The 18,641-nt window shown below is 38.7% G+C and overlaps 1 protein-coding gene across 1 annotated transcript in view; it reads right to left on the minus strand.

The window, feature by feature from the left end:
* The window catches only part of TEC (tec protein tyrosine kinase), a 143,412-nt gene that overhangs the window by 19,863 nt on the left and 104,908 nt on the right, over nt 1–18,641 (minus strand). Inside the window, exons 6-9 of the mRNA XM_049790210.1 lie at nt 16,877–16,917; nt 15,223–15,398; nt 13,054–13,119; nt 2,962–3,016 (exon numbers count right to left, since the gene is read on the minus strand). Coding sequence (XP_049646167.1) covers nt 2,962–3,016; nt 13,054–13,119; nt 15,223–15,398; nt 16,877–16,917 — 338 coding nt within the window. The remainder of the gene's footprint in view (nt 1–2,961; nt 3,017–13,053; nt 13,120–15,222; nt 15,399–16,876; nt 16,918–18,641) is intronic.

Below are 18,641 nucleotides of genomic sequence, written 5' to 3' on the forward strand. Positions count from 1 at the left end.
CAGAAGACCAATTTCCCCAAAGAAAACTCTCATGGTAACAATACTACTGGGTGCTGAGAAGCAAGAAAGCACACCCTGCCATGGATTGCTTGGCCTGGACACAGAGGAAATTCTTGGGGTTCCTGCTTGAGAAGGTGTGTGCATAAATTTGGCAGAAATAAAATCAGATATTCAGACACTCAGAAAAAAAGTACCATCTTGTCTCTTTATTCTAGCCTTCCTTTCTCTGGGCTAGAGCAGAACACTTATATGAAATTTCTTGGCAAGGCATCACAATTGCAGATATGATCATTTAGTTTCTTATTGGGCCCTAGACATAGTGCTCAGGAAAAGATGCATGTTTATCTTTACCAACCCATGGCAAGACAAAACCCCCAGCCTCCATATTCCACCAGCAAGGTCAGTTCCCAGAGACTGGCTATTGTTTTGGCCTTTGCTCCAGTTCATGCATTCTGAACTGGGGCCTGAAATATTAACACTTGATATGATTGCACATAGGCTAACAGTAAAGCTAGGTATACGGGTGGTTACTATTTTGTAAGGCTAAATAAAGAATACTTAAATCTATACAAATGTTCCTATTAAGGTGCATTTATATAAATCTGAGTAATCTTTAAGAGAGGATCTAAGAAAAGTGAGTAATAATTATTCTGTAAGACTAAAGATACTTAAATCCACACAAATGTTAAATCTGAGTAATTTTTAGAATGTCAGCTGAAGTTATGTCTCAAATAATATGTATGCTATATCCCCTTTTTTCCTAAGTGCCTCATGAGCAGGTGACCAAGGTCTTTCAGTACCCTAATGCCCTCCTTTTTTGGTGTGCATTCAAGTGTCCTCCTTTTACAGGTAAAGACAGTTTTGAAAAGGTCTTTATAGGTACCGGCAGCTAGAACCTTTTCAAACCTAGTGCCCTACTAGGTCTCAGGGTCAGAGTTTACACAGGGGATGATGTAGTAACATCCACAACACCCCATACTCATAAACCTTTGCAAGCACAGGGTGAGACATTGAAACAAGATTATATCTATGGTCCATTCCAGTCCAGACTATGATGGCCTTTCATTTGCAGAGCCTTTAAGTTCTAGCTAGGCAGAGAAAGTTACTAGAAAATGCATTGCTAAATATGTTATTTTTACAGATTTTTTTTAATATTTTGATATAAGCGTTGAATCCTGGTTCAATATCATCTTCCATTTTTCCTACAAATCTCTCTCTCAATTTTTTTTTGGTTTTGTTTTTGGGTTATACCTGGCAGCACTCAGGGGTTACTCCTGGCTCTACACTCAGAAATCACTCCTGACAGGCATAGGGGACCATCTGGGATGCCGGGATTCAAACCACAGTCCTTCTGCGTGAAAGGCAAACGCCTTACCTCCATGCTATCTCTCTGGCCCCCTACAAATCTTTTTTTTTTTTAAAGAATGCTTTTAAAAATCCTTAAGACTCATCAAAAACGAGTAACTTTGTAAACAATGGTTCTTTAAGTAAAAAAAAAAATTTTTAAATCCTTAACTCCCACCCTGGAAGTTGTTGCTAAATAGCATTCTAGGAAAGGAGCAATGGAGGTACAATAATATAAACCAAGAAAACCAAAAGGTGAAAACAATACCTAAAATCAAAGGACAAAACCTCACCAATTCCCAACTAACAAGTACGAGATAAAAGCTGGGAAACTCAAATACATTTTTATCCATCACACTGCAACAATCACTTAGCTCTAAAGTTGCTTTAAGATAAAAGTGGGTTTCAGAGTTCTGAAAATTAGAATGAATTTTAATTTTAGTCGTGAGAAAGCAGAATTAAAGTTCTACATGTCAATCTGACAAGAATAATCAGAGGAGTGTGTGTGTAAGTATAAAGCAGAAAAGCTCCCCTGTATTCAGTGAGAACTCACTCTGTTCTAGAATGTTCCCATGTGGTGGTTCATTTCCACCTCAGGACAATAAATACAACAGGGGTCCAGGGATGCTTAGCAGCTGAGACACCTGCCTGTTCAGTCCCCACTGCTGCCCATGGTACCCAGTACAACCACACACACCCCTTTTAGCTGTAGTATTCACTACAGGTTGCCTCCAATTTTTTGTGATGCACACATCACACACATGTACAGCATACATACACATACACAAACTTTCCTATCTGAGATACCACCAGAAATTACTCATAGCGTCATAAATCACAGACAGCAGAACTACTAGGATTACACTTGGTGCATGAGCCACCCAGAATTTGAACTCATAACCACAAGTTATTAAGGCAGGTACTCTAAGCTGCTATGTTATTTCCACCCCTCCCCACCCACCAGCCCAAGCATTCACTTTTAGAGTTGTTAAAAGAAAATTTTAAATTGTACTTTGGAGGTAGCAGGGTAGGGTGCTTGCCTTACATGCACCCAACTCAATTTCAATACCCAGCATCCCATACATTTCACTCCAGGAGTGATTTCTGAGTGCAAAGGTAGGACTCACCCTTGAGAAGTGCTGAATAGGCTCCCAAATTATAAATAAATAAATAAATAAATAAATAAGATTTATACTTTGGGCTCTTTTTGTTTGTTTGTTTTTTGTTTTTGGGTTTTTGGGCCACACCCAGTGACACTCAGGGGTTATTCCTGGCTATGCACTCAGAAATCACTCCTGGCTCGGGGGACCATATGGGACGCTGGGGATTGAACCCAAGTCGGTCCTGGGTCAGTGGTGTGCAAGGCAAACACCCTACCACTGTGCTATTGATCTGGCCCCAGGTTTTTTTTTTTTTTAAGTTGTGCACTCAAGGGTAACTCCTGGCTCTCTATGTTCAGGTATCACTCCTATGGGCTCAAAGGGCCATGTATGGTATTGGGGATTAAACTCAGATTAGCTGCATGCAAGGCAAATATATGCAGTATGTGGAACTTTTTATCAGAACTTGATTTCAATTAAATTGCCTAAAACCAAACTAAGGAACAAATGCACTTACTTCACTTCTGAGGAGCTGCTCTGCTTTGCTTCTGTTCATGTTTCTGCAATACCACCTGCACAGAAAAATATACACATTTAAGATTTTGGGGTTCTTTTTTTCTTTTGTTTTTTGTTTTTTGTTTTTTTTTTTGTTTTTTTTTGGTTTTTGGGCCACACCCGGTAACGCTCAGGGGTTACTCCTGGCTATGTGCTCAGAAGTTACTCCTGGCTTGGGGGACCATGTGGGACACCGGGGGATCGAACCGCAGTCCGTCCAAGGCTAGCGCAGGCAAGGCAGGCACCTTACCTTTAGCGCCACCGCCTGGCCCCTTTTTTTTTTTTTTTTTTTTTACTGATCTCTCAAATATATTGACTCCATATAGAAGAGAATATTTTACAACTTGAATTGAAATACAAGAAGGTAATTCAGAAATTACTCCACAGAGTTCAAAGTTTCAATTTTATAAATTATTTTCAAACAAGGGTCATTTAAATAAAATGTAACCCTGGTAAATAATAGCTGGTCCTGGACTTTACATCCCATGTCATTATATAATTATATATATATATATATGTATGTATACATACATATATATGTATACATACATATATATATATATATAGGCTGAAGACACAGAATATTCTATGTAAATTATCATTTCACTTTTAACAAAGTGCTAAAGTAGAATAAAGTACATTGTTTATACAATATTGAATGCAACTATATTAAACATTTAGTCACCTTTAATATAACTATTTAAGATCCTAAGAGAGGAAACGTTACTTCACAAAAACAAGGAAAAGCTGAGACCGAGGCACAAAGAGTGTGCTTTGAAGTCCCTGGAAAGCACTTGTTCACCATAATAAAGAAGGCTGAGGGTTCTGACCTAATCAAAAATAAGAAGTCATATAAGAAATGGTTTTATTAGAAAAAATGTAGTGTACAGGTGGCTAATTTTAACATAGACATGCCTCTCGGCTATTTTAGAATTAAAATCTGATAGAGGGTTTAAACTTCTTTAGAAGTTAGTGGCATTTCCTCATATTTTTATCTGTGACTGAGGGAAGGGGTTATCTTCATGTCATAGACACCCTTTACTTCTTTTCATAATTACAACTTTCCTTTCAGTAGTTAGCACTGGCACAAAACACAGAACGTATTATTTAGGTAGTGATTTCTGTGTGTAAAATATCACAACTCCAATCCCTGAATCAGGCACAGGTATGCTGCTTATGGAATTTAAAAATCCCTTATTATCACACATGTCCTACGTTATTATTCCTCGGAAGTAATTAAATAGATGTGATTATCAAATGATGCTTCTTTCTTCTTTGTCCTCTTCATGCTGGATGTGCAATTCCAAGCAAATGAACGATTTGCAGTGCTGATTTCCAGTCTCCCTTTAAACTCCATCAAGTCTGTGCTATTAAACTGACACAACCACATCAAGATAGAGTCTGTCATAGGATTCCCTGAAGCACAGAATGAGGAGGAGACTGAGTAAGCACGACCCGGGAAGGCACCAGTTGAACCAAGACAACTCTGTATGATAAAACGTGAGAAAAAATAAATGTACTCCCATGAAGATATTACTTAAAAAAGTGACAACTCCACAAGTAATTCCAGAAGGAAGCGATAGCTGTGGCAGTGGCACATTCATCTGCAGAAAACCACGTTGTGGAGAGGAAGGGAGCTGCGTTCATGACCGTGGGACCTGCCAATCCATTTAACAGCTGTCCTCCATGGATCAGTCTTCTTTTGAGTGTTAAGTCTGAAATAGGTATGCATCTCAGACCTGTTCCCAGGACCATAAGAAAAGATGTCAGAAGCACTGTTATCCGAAGACCTCTCTTGTCCAGGAGCCACATAAAGGCGAAGCAGGGCAGGAAGCCGATGGGCCCCCAGAGCACGAGCAGCGCGATGTCCCAGCTGGGGTTCTTTTAAAATCTCTTTTAAGTTATTTTAGGACTTATCAAGGTGATACTGCTCATCAATTACAAATACAATAAATAATATATTGTTTAAATAACAACTTAAAAATAGTAACATTTTGATGCATTGACTTTCATATTTATATGGGGTTTGGGGACTACCCTTAGCTGAGCTCTGGGCTTACTTCTAGCTCTATGTCCAGGGTTCACCTCTAATGGCACGTAGGGATGTGAACCAGAGTCAGCTATGTGCAAGGCAAGTATCTTAACCCCTGCACTATCTCTTAGGCTGTATACCCATATTATTATGAAAATACATAACTACTATACCCATATTCCTAATGTTTTATTAGGATAGAATTAAACTATATTTGTCATACAATAAGCTGGTATGTTCATATAATAGTATATAGACTTCTTTACATAGGAATAGGGATCATAATATAGATTTGCCATAATTTATAAATATCTCTTCATTATCTGACACAAACATAATTTCATTTTTGTTTTTGTTTTGGGATCATATCCAGCAGTGCTCAGGGTTTATTCCTGACTCTTCACTCGGGACTCATTCCTATGTGGTTCTCTGAACCATACAGGATGCCAGGGATGGAATCCAGGTCAGCTGTGTGCAAGGAAAACTCCCTAAGCACAGTACAATCTCCCTGGTCCCAAATACCATTTCTTACTATAATAATAAATTTTATTCCACAGGCTTAAAAACTCAGGAAATGTCTCTTTTTTCAATGTTTCCCATTGAGGGGTACTGAAATGAAGGGGGGAAGCAGTGGCCTCAGATACAATAGAAGAATGGGGGGTTGGTAGGTATCTGATTAATGAAGGTAAATTGGCAGGAAGGAGGCAGAGGTAGGGAGGTCACCACGTCATTTCTTTTAGTGGGGCAGGAGGATAAATAAGTGTAGAAACTTCTGCTTTATATGATTGTCTTTAATTCAAATTATGTCATCTAAATCATGACAGAGGCTTCCCTACTAGATTTCACAATGCATCCAAGAAGCACAGACCTCCTGGACCTTGCAGCTATACAAGCATCGGCAGACAATACTCAAGGCTCCATCCACTATAGGAGCCTCCCTTCCACCAAGGTCCCACAACTCCTCAGAGGTGCATTCCTTCCTCTGCCTCCCCAACATAATCACTCTATGCAACTATTAGCAAGTACAGCAAAGAATGTCAACCCTAACGTGTCCTTTGTCATCTATTTTATACTTGATCGTGGGGTGGAGTGTATAACTAAAACTCAGTCATGAACAATTTTGTAATGGTCTCTTACAGTGATTAAAAAAAATAATAAGGCTTAACCAGGGTGGAAAATTCAAAGGTTCATGGCTGAGTTTCAGTTATATAATACTCATCCACCCATCCCTTCACAAGTGTCCACTTCCCTCTACCAATGTCCCCAGTTTCCCTCCCACTCCACCCCCAACTTGCTCCTATGTCAGACACTTCACTTTTTCTCTCCTTTCTCTTTTTTTTTTTTCCTTTTAGACACTGTGGTTACAATATTGCTTACCAACAAGGCATCATGCATAACATCTTGCTTCCTTTCAGCACCCATTTCTTGCCCAGAGTGATCATTTTCAACTATTATTTTCATAGTAGTCCCATCTCTATTAACTGCAATCCCAAGCGCCCTGGTGGCAAGCTTCCTACTATGAAACAGTTATCCTAGCCCTCATTTCTATTGTGTTAGGGTAAAATCTCATACTATATTTTCTTATATCACAGAAATGAGTATGATCATTCTATGCCTGTTCCTCTCCCTTTGACCCATTTCATTTAGCATAATACCCTCCATATTCATCCATGTATAAGTAAATTTCATTATTCCATTTTTTCTAACATCTATATAATATTTTATTGTGTAGATATAAAATAGTTTCTTTGTCCACTCATCTGTTCCTTAGTACTTGGGTTGTTTTGAATCCTGGCTGTTGTGAATAGTGCTGCAGTGAACAGTGAAAGAGAAAGCCTCAGTTTCTCTTTGCCAGCTGCTATGAACACTCCCATATTTTACTGCATTTTTAACATTCCTGTGAATTTTTGGGCTCTTTCTAATAAATGGGAAGTTACCTAAGGCCAATGGTCAGAACACTCTGTAGGATCCTTGCATTCTCTGTAAAATTCTTGTCATGTGATAAGAAATGCAGAGAGCCTATTTTTCATGTAAAAGGACCTACACAAAACCTCTTATCTTGGGGCTCAACAGATAGCATGGAGGTAGAGTATTTGCCTTGCATGCAGAAGGATGGTGGTTCAAATTCCGGCATCCCATATGGTCCCCCAAGCCTGCCAGGAGCAATCTCTGAAAGTAGAGCCATGAGTAACCCCTGAGTGCTGCCAGGTGTGATCCAAAAACTAAACAAAAAACCTCTTATCTTTAATTTAGTCCTATACAAAGTTCCTCCCCACACAGTTTCACTTCTTCTCTACTTTCCAAAAAACTTTTCTACCTTTTAACTTTGAGTTTGAGCATCTTTATTACTCAATATTTTTATACTTGAAAATATTGAAGAGCCTAAGAGCCATGCATGAACATAGAGACCCATCATAACACTCTTCTACCAACAGGAGGGCAGGTACCTTTCCTGCATTGTGTTTTATGCACCCCTAGGGAATATATTACCAGGATTGATATTGCTGAGTTGCAAGAAAGCTCAATACCTAGGTTTTTTTTTAGGAATGTTCAAATTATTTCCCCCCAAAGCTGGGCCAGTTGATAGCTCTACCACCAGTGAATGTGCCAATATACGTTTTTTGTTTTGTTTTGTTTTGGTTTGGTTTGGTTTTTGAGTCACACCCAGCAGTGTTCAGCGGTTACTCTTGGCTCTATGCTTAGAAGTTGCTTTTTTTGTGATGAGTGCCAGTCTTTTTGGTGTGAAGTGCTATCTCATAGGTGTGACATAGTATCTCTTTAAAGCCATGTCAACAGTGCTTGCTTTGGCCCTGCAAACACCCTAAAACAAGAGAACATAAAGGCTTCCCCTGGTTGAGGAAGAGAAAAATACCAAGGCAAGATCTTTTACAGTCTGATTTCTTTTATATAGTTGTAAGGGCTAAGCTCCAATTACAACTGCAATACTATCTAAAGGCTGTTACTATATTTGGAACCTGGAGTGATTACCAGACCCCAGAATTGTGGGCATGAAGATATCATTGTGGGGAGATGGCTCAAAGGAATGGAATAATGCCTGGCATGCATAAAAGGCCCCATGTTTGATCCTTAGTACCACACACCTACTTGTGGTGAGATTTCTAGGTTAGCCCTGGTGGTGCATTGCCAATACTGCATTGCCAGGCCAAAGCACTGAATCATCAGGCCAGCATAGCCTGGCCAATTATTACCAGGGGCAACTGGGCCCCTGAACGATGGTTGGGAGCACCCAACTCTCCCCAATCTCATATTGTGAAACCCACTTATGAACTGAAACCAAATCCAACAAAATAGCAGTTTTGATCAATCTATGTCTAAAGCAATTGAGAAATAAGATAAACAGAATGAAAGATGTCCTTGGAATTTGTCCACAAATTCAAGAAAAATATTTGTCAGGATGCCCAAAACAGTCCAAAATGAATTAGGGAAAAAATAACTGAAGCACTTGTTATGTATTACCAAGCACCAGAACCTGGAAATTGAAAAAAATAACTCTGTATTAATAACAGAAATTCCAACCCTATTTCTTTACAGTGGGAGAAAGCAATGGAGGTTTTCTGTCACATGTACAGGTAAGAAAATAGGGGCCCGGAGAGATAGCACAGTGGCTTTTGCCTTGCAAGCAGCTGATCCAGGACCAAAGGTGGTTGGTTCGAATCCTGGTGTCCCATGTGGTCCCCCGTACCTGCCAGGAGCTATTTCTGAGCAGACAGCCAGAAGTAACCCCTGAGCACCACCGGGTGTGGCCCCAAAACCAAAAAAAAAAAAAAAGGAAGAAAGAAAATAGGATAGCTAAGTTGTGGCTTTCAAGAGGAAATTACATATAGGTTACTTGGAGAAACAAGAAGTTCTTTAGTATTTCAAGCTGTTGGAAAAGAAAATGATAGAAAGGTAAAAAGAGGAGAGGAGGGAGGAGGGAAAAGGAGGGAAAGAGAAGAGAGGGGAAAAAGAAGGGAGAGGAAGAGGAAAAGGCGAGAAAAGAAAAAGGTAAGGAAGGAGAGGACAGGGGAGGGGAGGGGAGGGAAGAAAATGGAGAGAGAAGAAAAGAGGAGAGGGGAGGAGAGAGAAGAGAGGAGAAAATGGGAAGAAAGGGGAGTGAGGGAACAGAAGGGAGGGGAAAAAGAGAAGAGAGAAAAAGAAAAGAAAGGAAACAAAAAGAATACATTGAGGAACAGAGAGATAGCACAGTAGTAGGGCATTTGCCTTGTACATAGCTGATTCGAACTGGGGTAGTTCTAATCCCGGCATCCCATATGGTACCCCCTGCCTGCCAGAAGTGACTTCTGAGCACAGAGCCAGAAGTAACCCCTGAGCACCATCAGGGGTGACCCAAAAATCAAAAAGAAAAGAAAAAAAGAAAGAAAAAAACAGAATACATTGAATCTCAAAAGCAGGTTCCTAGAAACTGTTCTGAGGGACCTTTTTTCGAGGGGGTTGGAATTTTGGGTCACTCCCGGCGGTGCTCAGGGGTTATTCCTGGATCTGCATTCAGAAGTCGCTCTTGGCAGGTGTGGGGGACCATATGAGATACCGGGTATCGAACCTGAGTCTGTCCCGGGCAGCCTGCAAGGGCCCTGTTGCTGGGCTATTGCTCCGGCCCCTGAGGGATCATTTTTAGGGCATTTGATGTTTTCCCAAAAAGATGTTCCCCTTCCTTAAGCTATAACTCAAACCATTAACAGTATGACAAAGGAAAGAGTGATGGATAAGTAAACATATAAATTAGCTAGAGGAGAGCATCTCCTAATGGTTCTGTGTGGTTTTACATGCTCTTCTAGAAAAGCTCTAAACAGGAAAATGTTAGGACAATAGAGCCTCTACTGAATATCTCCTGTGAGGAAGGACCACAAACACAGGGTCACCTGAGAGCCCTCAGTGTGGGTGGTGAGGCATCACCCCACAGACATCTCTCACATAAGAACCATGTCTGCTGAGAAATGCCTCAGTTGGGGCCAGAGTGACAGCATAGTGGGTAAGGTGTTTGCCTTGCACATGGCCAACCAGGGCTCAATCCCCAGCATCCCATCTGGTACCCCGAGCACCGCCAGGAGTGATTCCTGAGCACAGAGCTAGGAGTAACCTCTGAGCACCGCCAGTAGTGGCCCCCAAACCAAAAAAGAAAAAAGAAAAAGAAATGCCCCAGTTAGAGGCAGACACCACTGGATGAAGGAGCTGTCTAAAAGAACGTGTGTATATTTGGTAGGTAAATTATTTAGTTCTCAGAAACCCAAACCTGAATGTGTTGAGTCTTTCAGATCAGTGAGTCACTTCAAAAGCATTCTGGAAAGAACAGGACAAAAAAGAGGCCCGAGAACAGTCCTGGTAGAGGTTAATCCTTGCTTCTGAAGGGAAATGAGTGAGAGTAAATTGTGAAAAGAAGGCTATGAGGCAAGAATGAGAAAGAAAGACGCAAAGCAATCAACTAGCAAGTCATCTTTGCTTTGTTTCTCATCTAATTCTGACCTCCTATGACATCACCTACTCAAAGCTTTTATCAGAGACTTTGTTCTAAGAACATTTCTACCTCTTTCTTCATTTCACTGCTTACTACCCCAGAGCTCCTTTTTACCAACCATAACAATGAATCCCTTCTTTTGAACAACAGTTCTTCTGAGTAGTCTTCTCCAAACTGTTACTTGAGTGTAGAGGTCAAGGCTAGGTTATAGATAGCCCTGTGAGCTGTGTTTCCAGTGATCAAGAGTCAAGCCTAGTGGACCATCTGTTGCCTAGGGATACTTCTAGGCCCAAACAAATATCAGAAGAGCTCCAGGTTCAACAGCTGGGAAAAATGGCTTCTGAACCCTGGGGACACTTAGAATGTATTATAGGCTGGGTTGTAACACAATGAAAAAAGTTAAAACAAATGGCAGAGTGGGAAGAGTGCGGAGAAATTGTCCATATGGAGAACAAGTCCCCATTCTCAGCTAGTCAGGCCTGGCCTAGGGCCATGTGACATCTCTGACCTCTTGGCAGGCAGCTGAGGGGACTCCCATGCCAGAGACCGCACACAGCAAGTTCAATTAGTTCACAAAGAGAAGAACGCCTCAGAAGACGGGAAGTTTCCAGGCATAGATATACCCCAAACTCATGGAAATGAATCATAAACTTCATAAAGTCCTTAATTCCATGAGTCATAAGGGGGATTCTCACATTCAGATAAAAATGAGCTGGTTTCCAAATTATCAAGTGCTCAGTTAGATCAGTTTAAAATCAGGTCTGGGATGGGTGTGGGGACAGAGAGATAGTACAAGGAGGGGTTAAGGCACATATCTTGCATACAGTTGACCCCAGTTCCACCACTGGGACTATAGGGTCATCCAGCATTAATAGGTACAGCCCTGGAGGCCCAGGAGTATGACCAAAATGGCACAGGCTTTTCCTGGCACCTCAGAGCAAGCAGCACCGTAGCTTCTCAGTGAACCACAGTTCTACTACTCAATAATTACTGGGAGAGGCCTCTAAGCCTTCTGAACACTGCTTGGTAGATACCCCCTAAATATACTCTTTAAGATAAAACTAGGTCCAAATTATGTCACAGCAATAGAATCACCAGACACTTGCCTTGCATACGGCCAACCCAAGTTCTATTCCCAGCAACAGAACTGATGTTCCTCTGTACGACCTGATTTGACCACATAAAATCTGTTGTCACATATTTCTAGTAGGTATAGAAATTGTGCAACTTCTCTGGGAATCAATTTGACAGCACTGTATTAGAACCTAGTTTAGATAGCCTTTTGTCTAGTGTGTAGGCTTTTTCTTAAAGAAATTTAACTATGATAACATAAAGAAATGTGTTACTTATATACAAAGGGATTCATAAAACATAGTTTCATGCAAAATAAGAAATGATTATAGAATTGCACATCCATATGCCATGTATATATTTACAGCTTTAAGGTGAAGCTCAATACAGACTGATTCCAGTATTTCATGATTCTATGATAGAATGACACGTAGTTATAAAAATGTCTTTAGAGGAGCCAGAGTGATACTACAGTGGGTAGGGTGCTTGCCTTGCATGTGGCCAACCTATGTTTAATTTCTGGTATCCCATATGGTCCCCCAGGCTCCATCCGGAGTAATTCCTGACCACAGGGCCAGGAGTAACCACTGAGCATTGCTGGTGTGACCCAAAAGCAAAACATACAACAGCAAAAGAAAAAGTCTTGGGAGAATAATGGGAAAATAAACACTCAAAATAAATGTATAAGTGGAAAAATAAGGCATATATAGGGAATGATTCAATTTTCCCAAAATATAATAAAAAATGAAAGAAGTCAATTTAATTATTCATTTTTCTTAATAACTTTCACATATAAAAACAATAATTGTCATTATAGTTACAAAAAGATGCAATCACATGCTTTTTAAAGATGTCTCTGGAACTATATTTTCATTTATTTTTGTTCAATTTGTTTTGTTTTGAGGCCACACTATGCTTGGAAGTCATTCTTGGCAGTGCTCAGGGAATCATGCAGTTCTAGGGATGGATACCTGTTGAGCTGTCTCTCAGGCCCTACATTCTACATATGTAGATATATGTAGCTTCTGAAATAAATGAGCAATTACCTTTATTTCAGAACCAGAGAGATAGTACATAGGTCAGGTGCTTGCCTGACAGGGATGACCCCTGTTCAATCCCCAGAAACACATAGAGTTCCCTGAGCATGCTCTCCTGAGTACCATTGAGAATGACCCCAAACTCACAATCCCCTATCAAGAAAAATCTGTATATTTAAGTCAGATAAGCTATTATTTGTTTAAAATCAATTCAATTGTATTTGCTTGCACAACTCTATTGTTTCATACAATATTCAGATATAAAGTATTATTATAGAAGTGCATTCTCACAATGTCACTTACTACACTAAGCAACTATTAATGCTGACTACTTTCTAAAGATAATGAATGATACCCATTAAATCCTAAATACTTCTTAATAATTAGTAAAATGAGAACATTTTCTGGTTTCCCACAGTCACAAAATAATCATTTACTTACTCATATTGATCTAAGTTGTTGGATTTCTTTCCTGTTACATAATTACTTGGAATATATCCTTCACTCCTAGAAATAAGAAAAAAAAAATGGTGGACTGAAATTCCTGAAAGGTTACTAGTTAAAAAAAAAAAAAACTTGTAATAGCAAAGCATAATAGTACCTAAAGTTTATAAGACTAACTGACTTCCCATAAGTATATCTATTAAGTTAGAGAATACATTATGTCCTATTTACCAGGTCAGCCTGACATTCTTTATCCAAGCCCAAAAAGTTAAAGAAAAGCCTACAGATGTTTTGTTGTTGTTGTTTGTTTGTTTGTTTGGTTTTTGGGCCATACCCGGTGATGCTCAGGCGTTACTGCTGGCTATCTGCTCAGAAATAGCTCCTGGCAGGCACGGGGGACCATATGGGACGCTGGGATTCGAACCAACCACCTTAGGTCCAGGATCGGCTGCTTGCAAGGCAAACGCCGCTGTGCTATCTCTCCAGCACCTACAGATGTTATTTTTTTAATGTTTGTTAATCATGACAATGATTCAGCAGTTGTTTTTAAAAAGCCTTTAACTTTTGCACTGAGCAATGAAATAACATCATGACTTGAAATAATTTTTACATACTCCAGACTAAAAAACCAGGAGAATTAGTTAATCAAGACTGGAAAAATGGATGCCAGATAGCTTAACAGGCTTAAAGTGTCTACAGGAAACCTGTTTCAGGGACTCCCTAGCATGTTGTGTGTAGGACCAAAATAAATAACTTTTTAAAAATTTCCCAGATCCTCTTGAAAAATACTTATCATGTTTGAAGTGGCAGGAGGCTCCAGAATATTATTATACATTTTCATGGATGGTTAAAACAACTATGGTATAAAATTTTAAGAATAAAAGTCAGTATTGTTAAGTTTTCAAAAAGAAGCAGTAGCAACCTCTTCGTTAGCATAGAGTAAAATGCTAAAATTTGCCAAGAAGGGAGTAATATACAGCAAACTCACAGCACTTCTGAAAATATACACTTACTAAGAAGTAAGGAGAAAAGAAAGACCCCAACAATGCAGAAGCATTCACTGTCCAGCAGCCTGAGAAAGTATTGGAATTAGGGAAGAGAAAGTAGGAAGGGAAAAGAAAAAGCAGATTAGATAGAGGGTGTGCTTTGGACAGGAAAAATATTAATAATCTAATCCATTAGAACTCAGAATAGAAACAGAATTAAACTTCAGAGGGAAGCAGAGGATATAAAATTTTCTTCTCTTTTCTTTTCTTTTTTTTTTTGTTTGTTTGTTTTTGGGTCACACCCAGCTGCGCTCAGGTGTTATGCCTGGCTCTATGCTCAGAAATCACTCCAGACAGGCTCGGGAGACCATATGGGTTGCCGGGATTCAAACCACTGTCCTTCTGCATGCAAGGCAAATGCCCTACCTCCATGCTATCTCTCTGGCCCCATCAAATTTTCTTAATAAAGTCTAAAAGACACTCTTCCCCTTTAATGTTTCATATTTACCCATTATTAATTAATAAGGTAGAAAAGATTTTGCCTTTAATTCCTAAATTACTGTATATAAATAATTTTGTTTTTAATGTATTACATATATGTATATATAGTTTATACATATTCACATGTATAGATAATTCATCCCCCAACCCTTTCTTAGAAAAATCTAATATTGGTGCTGAAGAGATAGCATGGAGGTAAAGCATTTGCCTTTCATATAGAAGGACAGTGGTTCGAATCCCGGCATCCCATATGGTTCCCTGTGCCTGCCAGGGGCGATTTCTGAGCATAGAGCCAGGAGTAACTCCTAAGTGCTGCCGGGTGTGACCCAAAAACCAAAAGCCAAAAACCAAAAAAAAAAAGAAAGAAAGAAAAATCTAATATTACCTTATGGAGGAAAAATAGAAAATGTAACCCCCCCCCAAGTTAAAATAATAAAACTAAATAGACAATCGATATTTTTAAAAAGACTGGTATCATGTATTCTAATTTCTCGAACACAGTGATTAATACAGCTGCATGTATTGAGTCACTACTAAGAATTCAGTACAAATTGATAATATATATCTGTAACTTGCTAAACTAGTCTCAATCAATACAAGATAGTAACTGATGACCCTGTCCTCACTCAGCTCTTATCTCCCAGCCACCTACATTGTGTCATGCAGAGGTACTACATACCCATATTTATCTCTTGCTCTCCACCAATGAACATCATTCTTTTCTAATATGATATATTCTTGGCCTCTCTCTAATCTGAGGTCGTGTGTTTCCGTCGCTTGGAAATCATACATAGCAACAACTATTTCTTCACCATTATCTTCTTCTTCAGGAGGAATGGGTGGTGGAGGCCTTCGCTAAAAAGAAGAAGAAAAAAGAAAAAAAAAGATGAAATGTGAGAGTTTAGTTTTCTGTTCAAAAGAGGGTGTGAGGTCAAATTTAAGTGATTCACTTATCACCAGAGCACAGGTAGAATCTAGGAGACCCTCTGAGTTGGATGATGTGGATACAACTGGATCTTCATGCATTGCACAATACAAAAATAAGAAAAAGTTGTCTTTAAACATTAAAAAACAAGCTTTAAACATTAAAGTGCAAGGTGTTTGAAAGAGGGTGTGAGAGAATGATTTATGATTCTTTCTAAAGAGAGACAAGGAAAATTCTGGGCAAAATCCAGAGAACAAAGGTAGACTAGGTGTATCACTCTAATGGTCTGAAATGATGGAAAAGTACTACAGAAGTGTAGTCTTTTATAAGGTATCCTCCTATCCAAAGGAACTGAAATTCTCTGTGCCTGCTAGGTACAAGGCACACACCTTTGTACATAGTAATAAGTCTTGTTTCACATCAGTAATTCATGAAGTAGGACATATAATAATCTAGTACATAGACTAATACATAATAATAAATTCATTTATCCCTAATAAACCATGGTGCAGAATACTTTAGCACATAATTTAGTATTAATAAGCCTCAGTTACCCTGAGTAACCCATAAAGTAGAATTTTTAATACTTTAGTACATAGACTAGTATATATCATATAGTCTTAGACATAATCTAGTACACAGTAAAGAGACTTCATACATAGTTACATATATACTTCAGTCTTAATGTATAGTCTCTTAGTCTATAGTTGTCTTAGTCTAATACTGCCTTAGTCAACAGTATTACTACGTAGTCTAATATATAATATATAGTCTTATTACATAGTCTTATTTATTCTTAATACCCCAGGAAAAAGGAAAGAGTGATTTAAGTAATCTATCCAAAATCACTCATATCAAACTAACATTGACATAGACCCTGTCTGATCCAAAGTAAATGTGTTTATCAACATACCCTACTCTTCACAGGTCTAATATTAAATCCCTGAAGTCATTCCGTTGTCTTAATATTGAGGTCCTAAGATTGAAGTATTCCTTTAAAACAATATTTCTCAAACTGGACCATATGGCTCCCTTCGGGTCTGCAGGATATTCCAAAGGAGGCAACAGGTGAAAGTTGCATAAATGAGAGGTCAAAGCATGACACTAGGCAGGCACTGGTACAACAAGGGGGCCACAGTAGGGACATTTTTCTCATAAAGCTGTTGAGAAACTCTGAAGTCTCAGAATTTCTAAGTACTATTTCTTAAGTCATTATATAAATAAAAATGCCAGATAATAAGGACTCTATCTTATCCAAATAAGTTGATAATAATTGACACACATTCCAAAGCAAATAAACCATTGAATTTCTGTATCTGACCTCATCCTGGGAAAGGGGAAATGTCATCTGAATAAAAATCCATATATGCAGTAACTTCCAATGCTTCCCAAAGTTAAAGATACCTACCTTCTTTGTTTCTGGTGCTGGAGGTAGTACTTTCTTTATACCTGAAAATGACAACATCAACCATGGGTCAAAATGAATGATCAATAAAGATAAACAGTAGAGTGCTGAAATAATGATAACAAGCCATGATGAATGAACCTTTGGCTTCTGTACCTTACTCTTGATTCTACCATCTTAACAGTTTTCCCTGGATGTGTAGCTATAAACCTACTTCCCAATTAGGGTCAGCCATAGAAAGAATTCTCCTCAAAATAGTACACAGATTAGCCTGTTTTAGGTCATGCCCCTATGCACTCTTTCCTTACTTCTGCTTCCAGACAGAGACTACTAGAGCTGGAACAACCTTAATACCCATTTACCAAGCTACCCCCTCCCAGACCACTTTGCTACTAGCTATTCCTGGAGATGAATAAATTTCTACTTGCAATCACTCTGGGATATCTTTACAGTAGATAAGGCTATATACAATTGAATATCAAGTCTTAGGAAATTAAAATAAGGAAAAAAATAATAACAATAGCCTTCTGTCTAATATGTTTACTGTCTGAGCACCCCCCAAAAAATCAGGGTACAGGGACTCAAAAGTGAGCAGTGGTAGATGGTTCAATCAGCAGGTCTCCTGCTGATGTAGTATCTTTGTTAAATAATCATTTGCTAGAGGGGCTGAACTAACAGAACAGCAGGTAGGGCATATGCCTACATATGGCTGATCTGAATTCAATCCTTGGCATCCCATATATTCCCCTAAACCTGCCAGGAATAAGTCCTGAAGATCACCATCTGTGGTCCCAAATAAAAACAAAACCAATAATCATTCACTCATATTCAAAAGTTTCTTCAATTCTGGCTGACATAAATTATAATGAATTACTATTATTATGGCTAACAGCACTAGCCATTTTGAAACTATTCTTGGTTATAGCTAAAACTCGCCCATTTTTCTTATGCCAGGAAACTTCAGGGGTAGTGGTCTCCTTGATTTAGACCAAGGCTATTTCTTTCTATGACCCCCATATTTTGGTGGGCCTATGCAAACAATATTTGCCACTCTAACACCGTTTTTATTGTGCCCTTTTGACTAACCCTTAAAAAAAACCTCTTAAATTTTTTATGTTGAATATTAAAAAATACTATGCCTTCAAAGTTAAGGAGTCACATTAATCTCATGGCTTTAGGTTGCTTTGTGTACTGCTAAGAAATGTTATAATATACTACAATCTGGGGACTTGTGGACAAAGTAATTGTACATGGGTTCTGCCTTATTTTTCTTAATGTTTTTTTGACTGTAAGTTCAATATTTAGGCGTCAGCAAGGGGATTTCTTCTGAGAACTCTGTTTATGGGCGATTGTTCTTTCACTGTAACTACCTTGTCCTCTTTGCATCATTGTTCTCATAATTAAAAATAAAAATATTAAAAAAAACTCGCCCATTTTAAGGATTTGTGAGGATTTTAGATATAGATATGGGAATTATCCTACTTAAGATTTTGGCTGCATTGCTATACTAAAAGCACATTAAAAGAGTTCATTTATTCAAGAATGCATAAATATTATAGTAAAGAATTATACCCTAATTTTAAACTACATACAAAAAAATAAACTCAAAATATATTAGATATTTGAACACAAGGCTGGAAAGAATAAAACTCCTAGTTGAAAACATAGGGGTAAACTCCTTGATAAAGGCAACAAGCATAAAAATAAATAATTCTGTAAGAATTAAAAGATTTGGGGGCCAGAGCGGTGGCACAAGGGATAAGGTGTC

This window comes from Suncus etruscus, chromosome 16, assembly GCF_024139225.1.
Source record: "Suncus etruscus isolate mSunEtr1 chromosome 16, mSunEtr1.pri.cur, whole genome shotgun sequence".
Taxonomy (NCBI): domain Eukaryota; kingdom Metazoa; phylum Chordata; class Mammalia; order Eulipotyphla; family Soricidae; genus Suncus; species Suncus etruscus.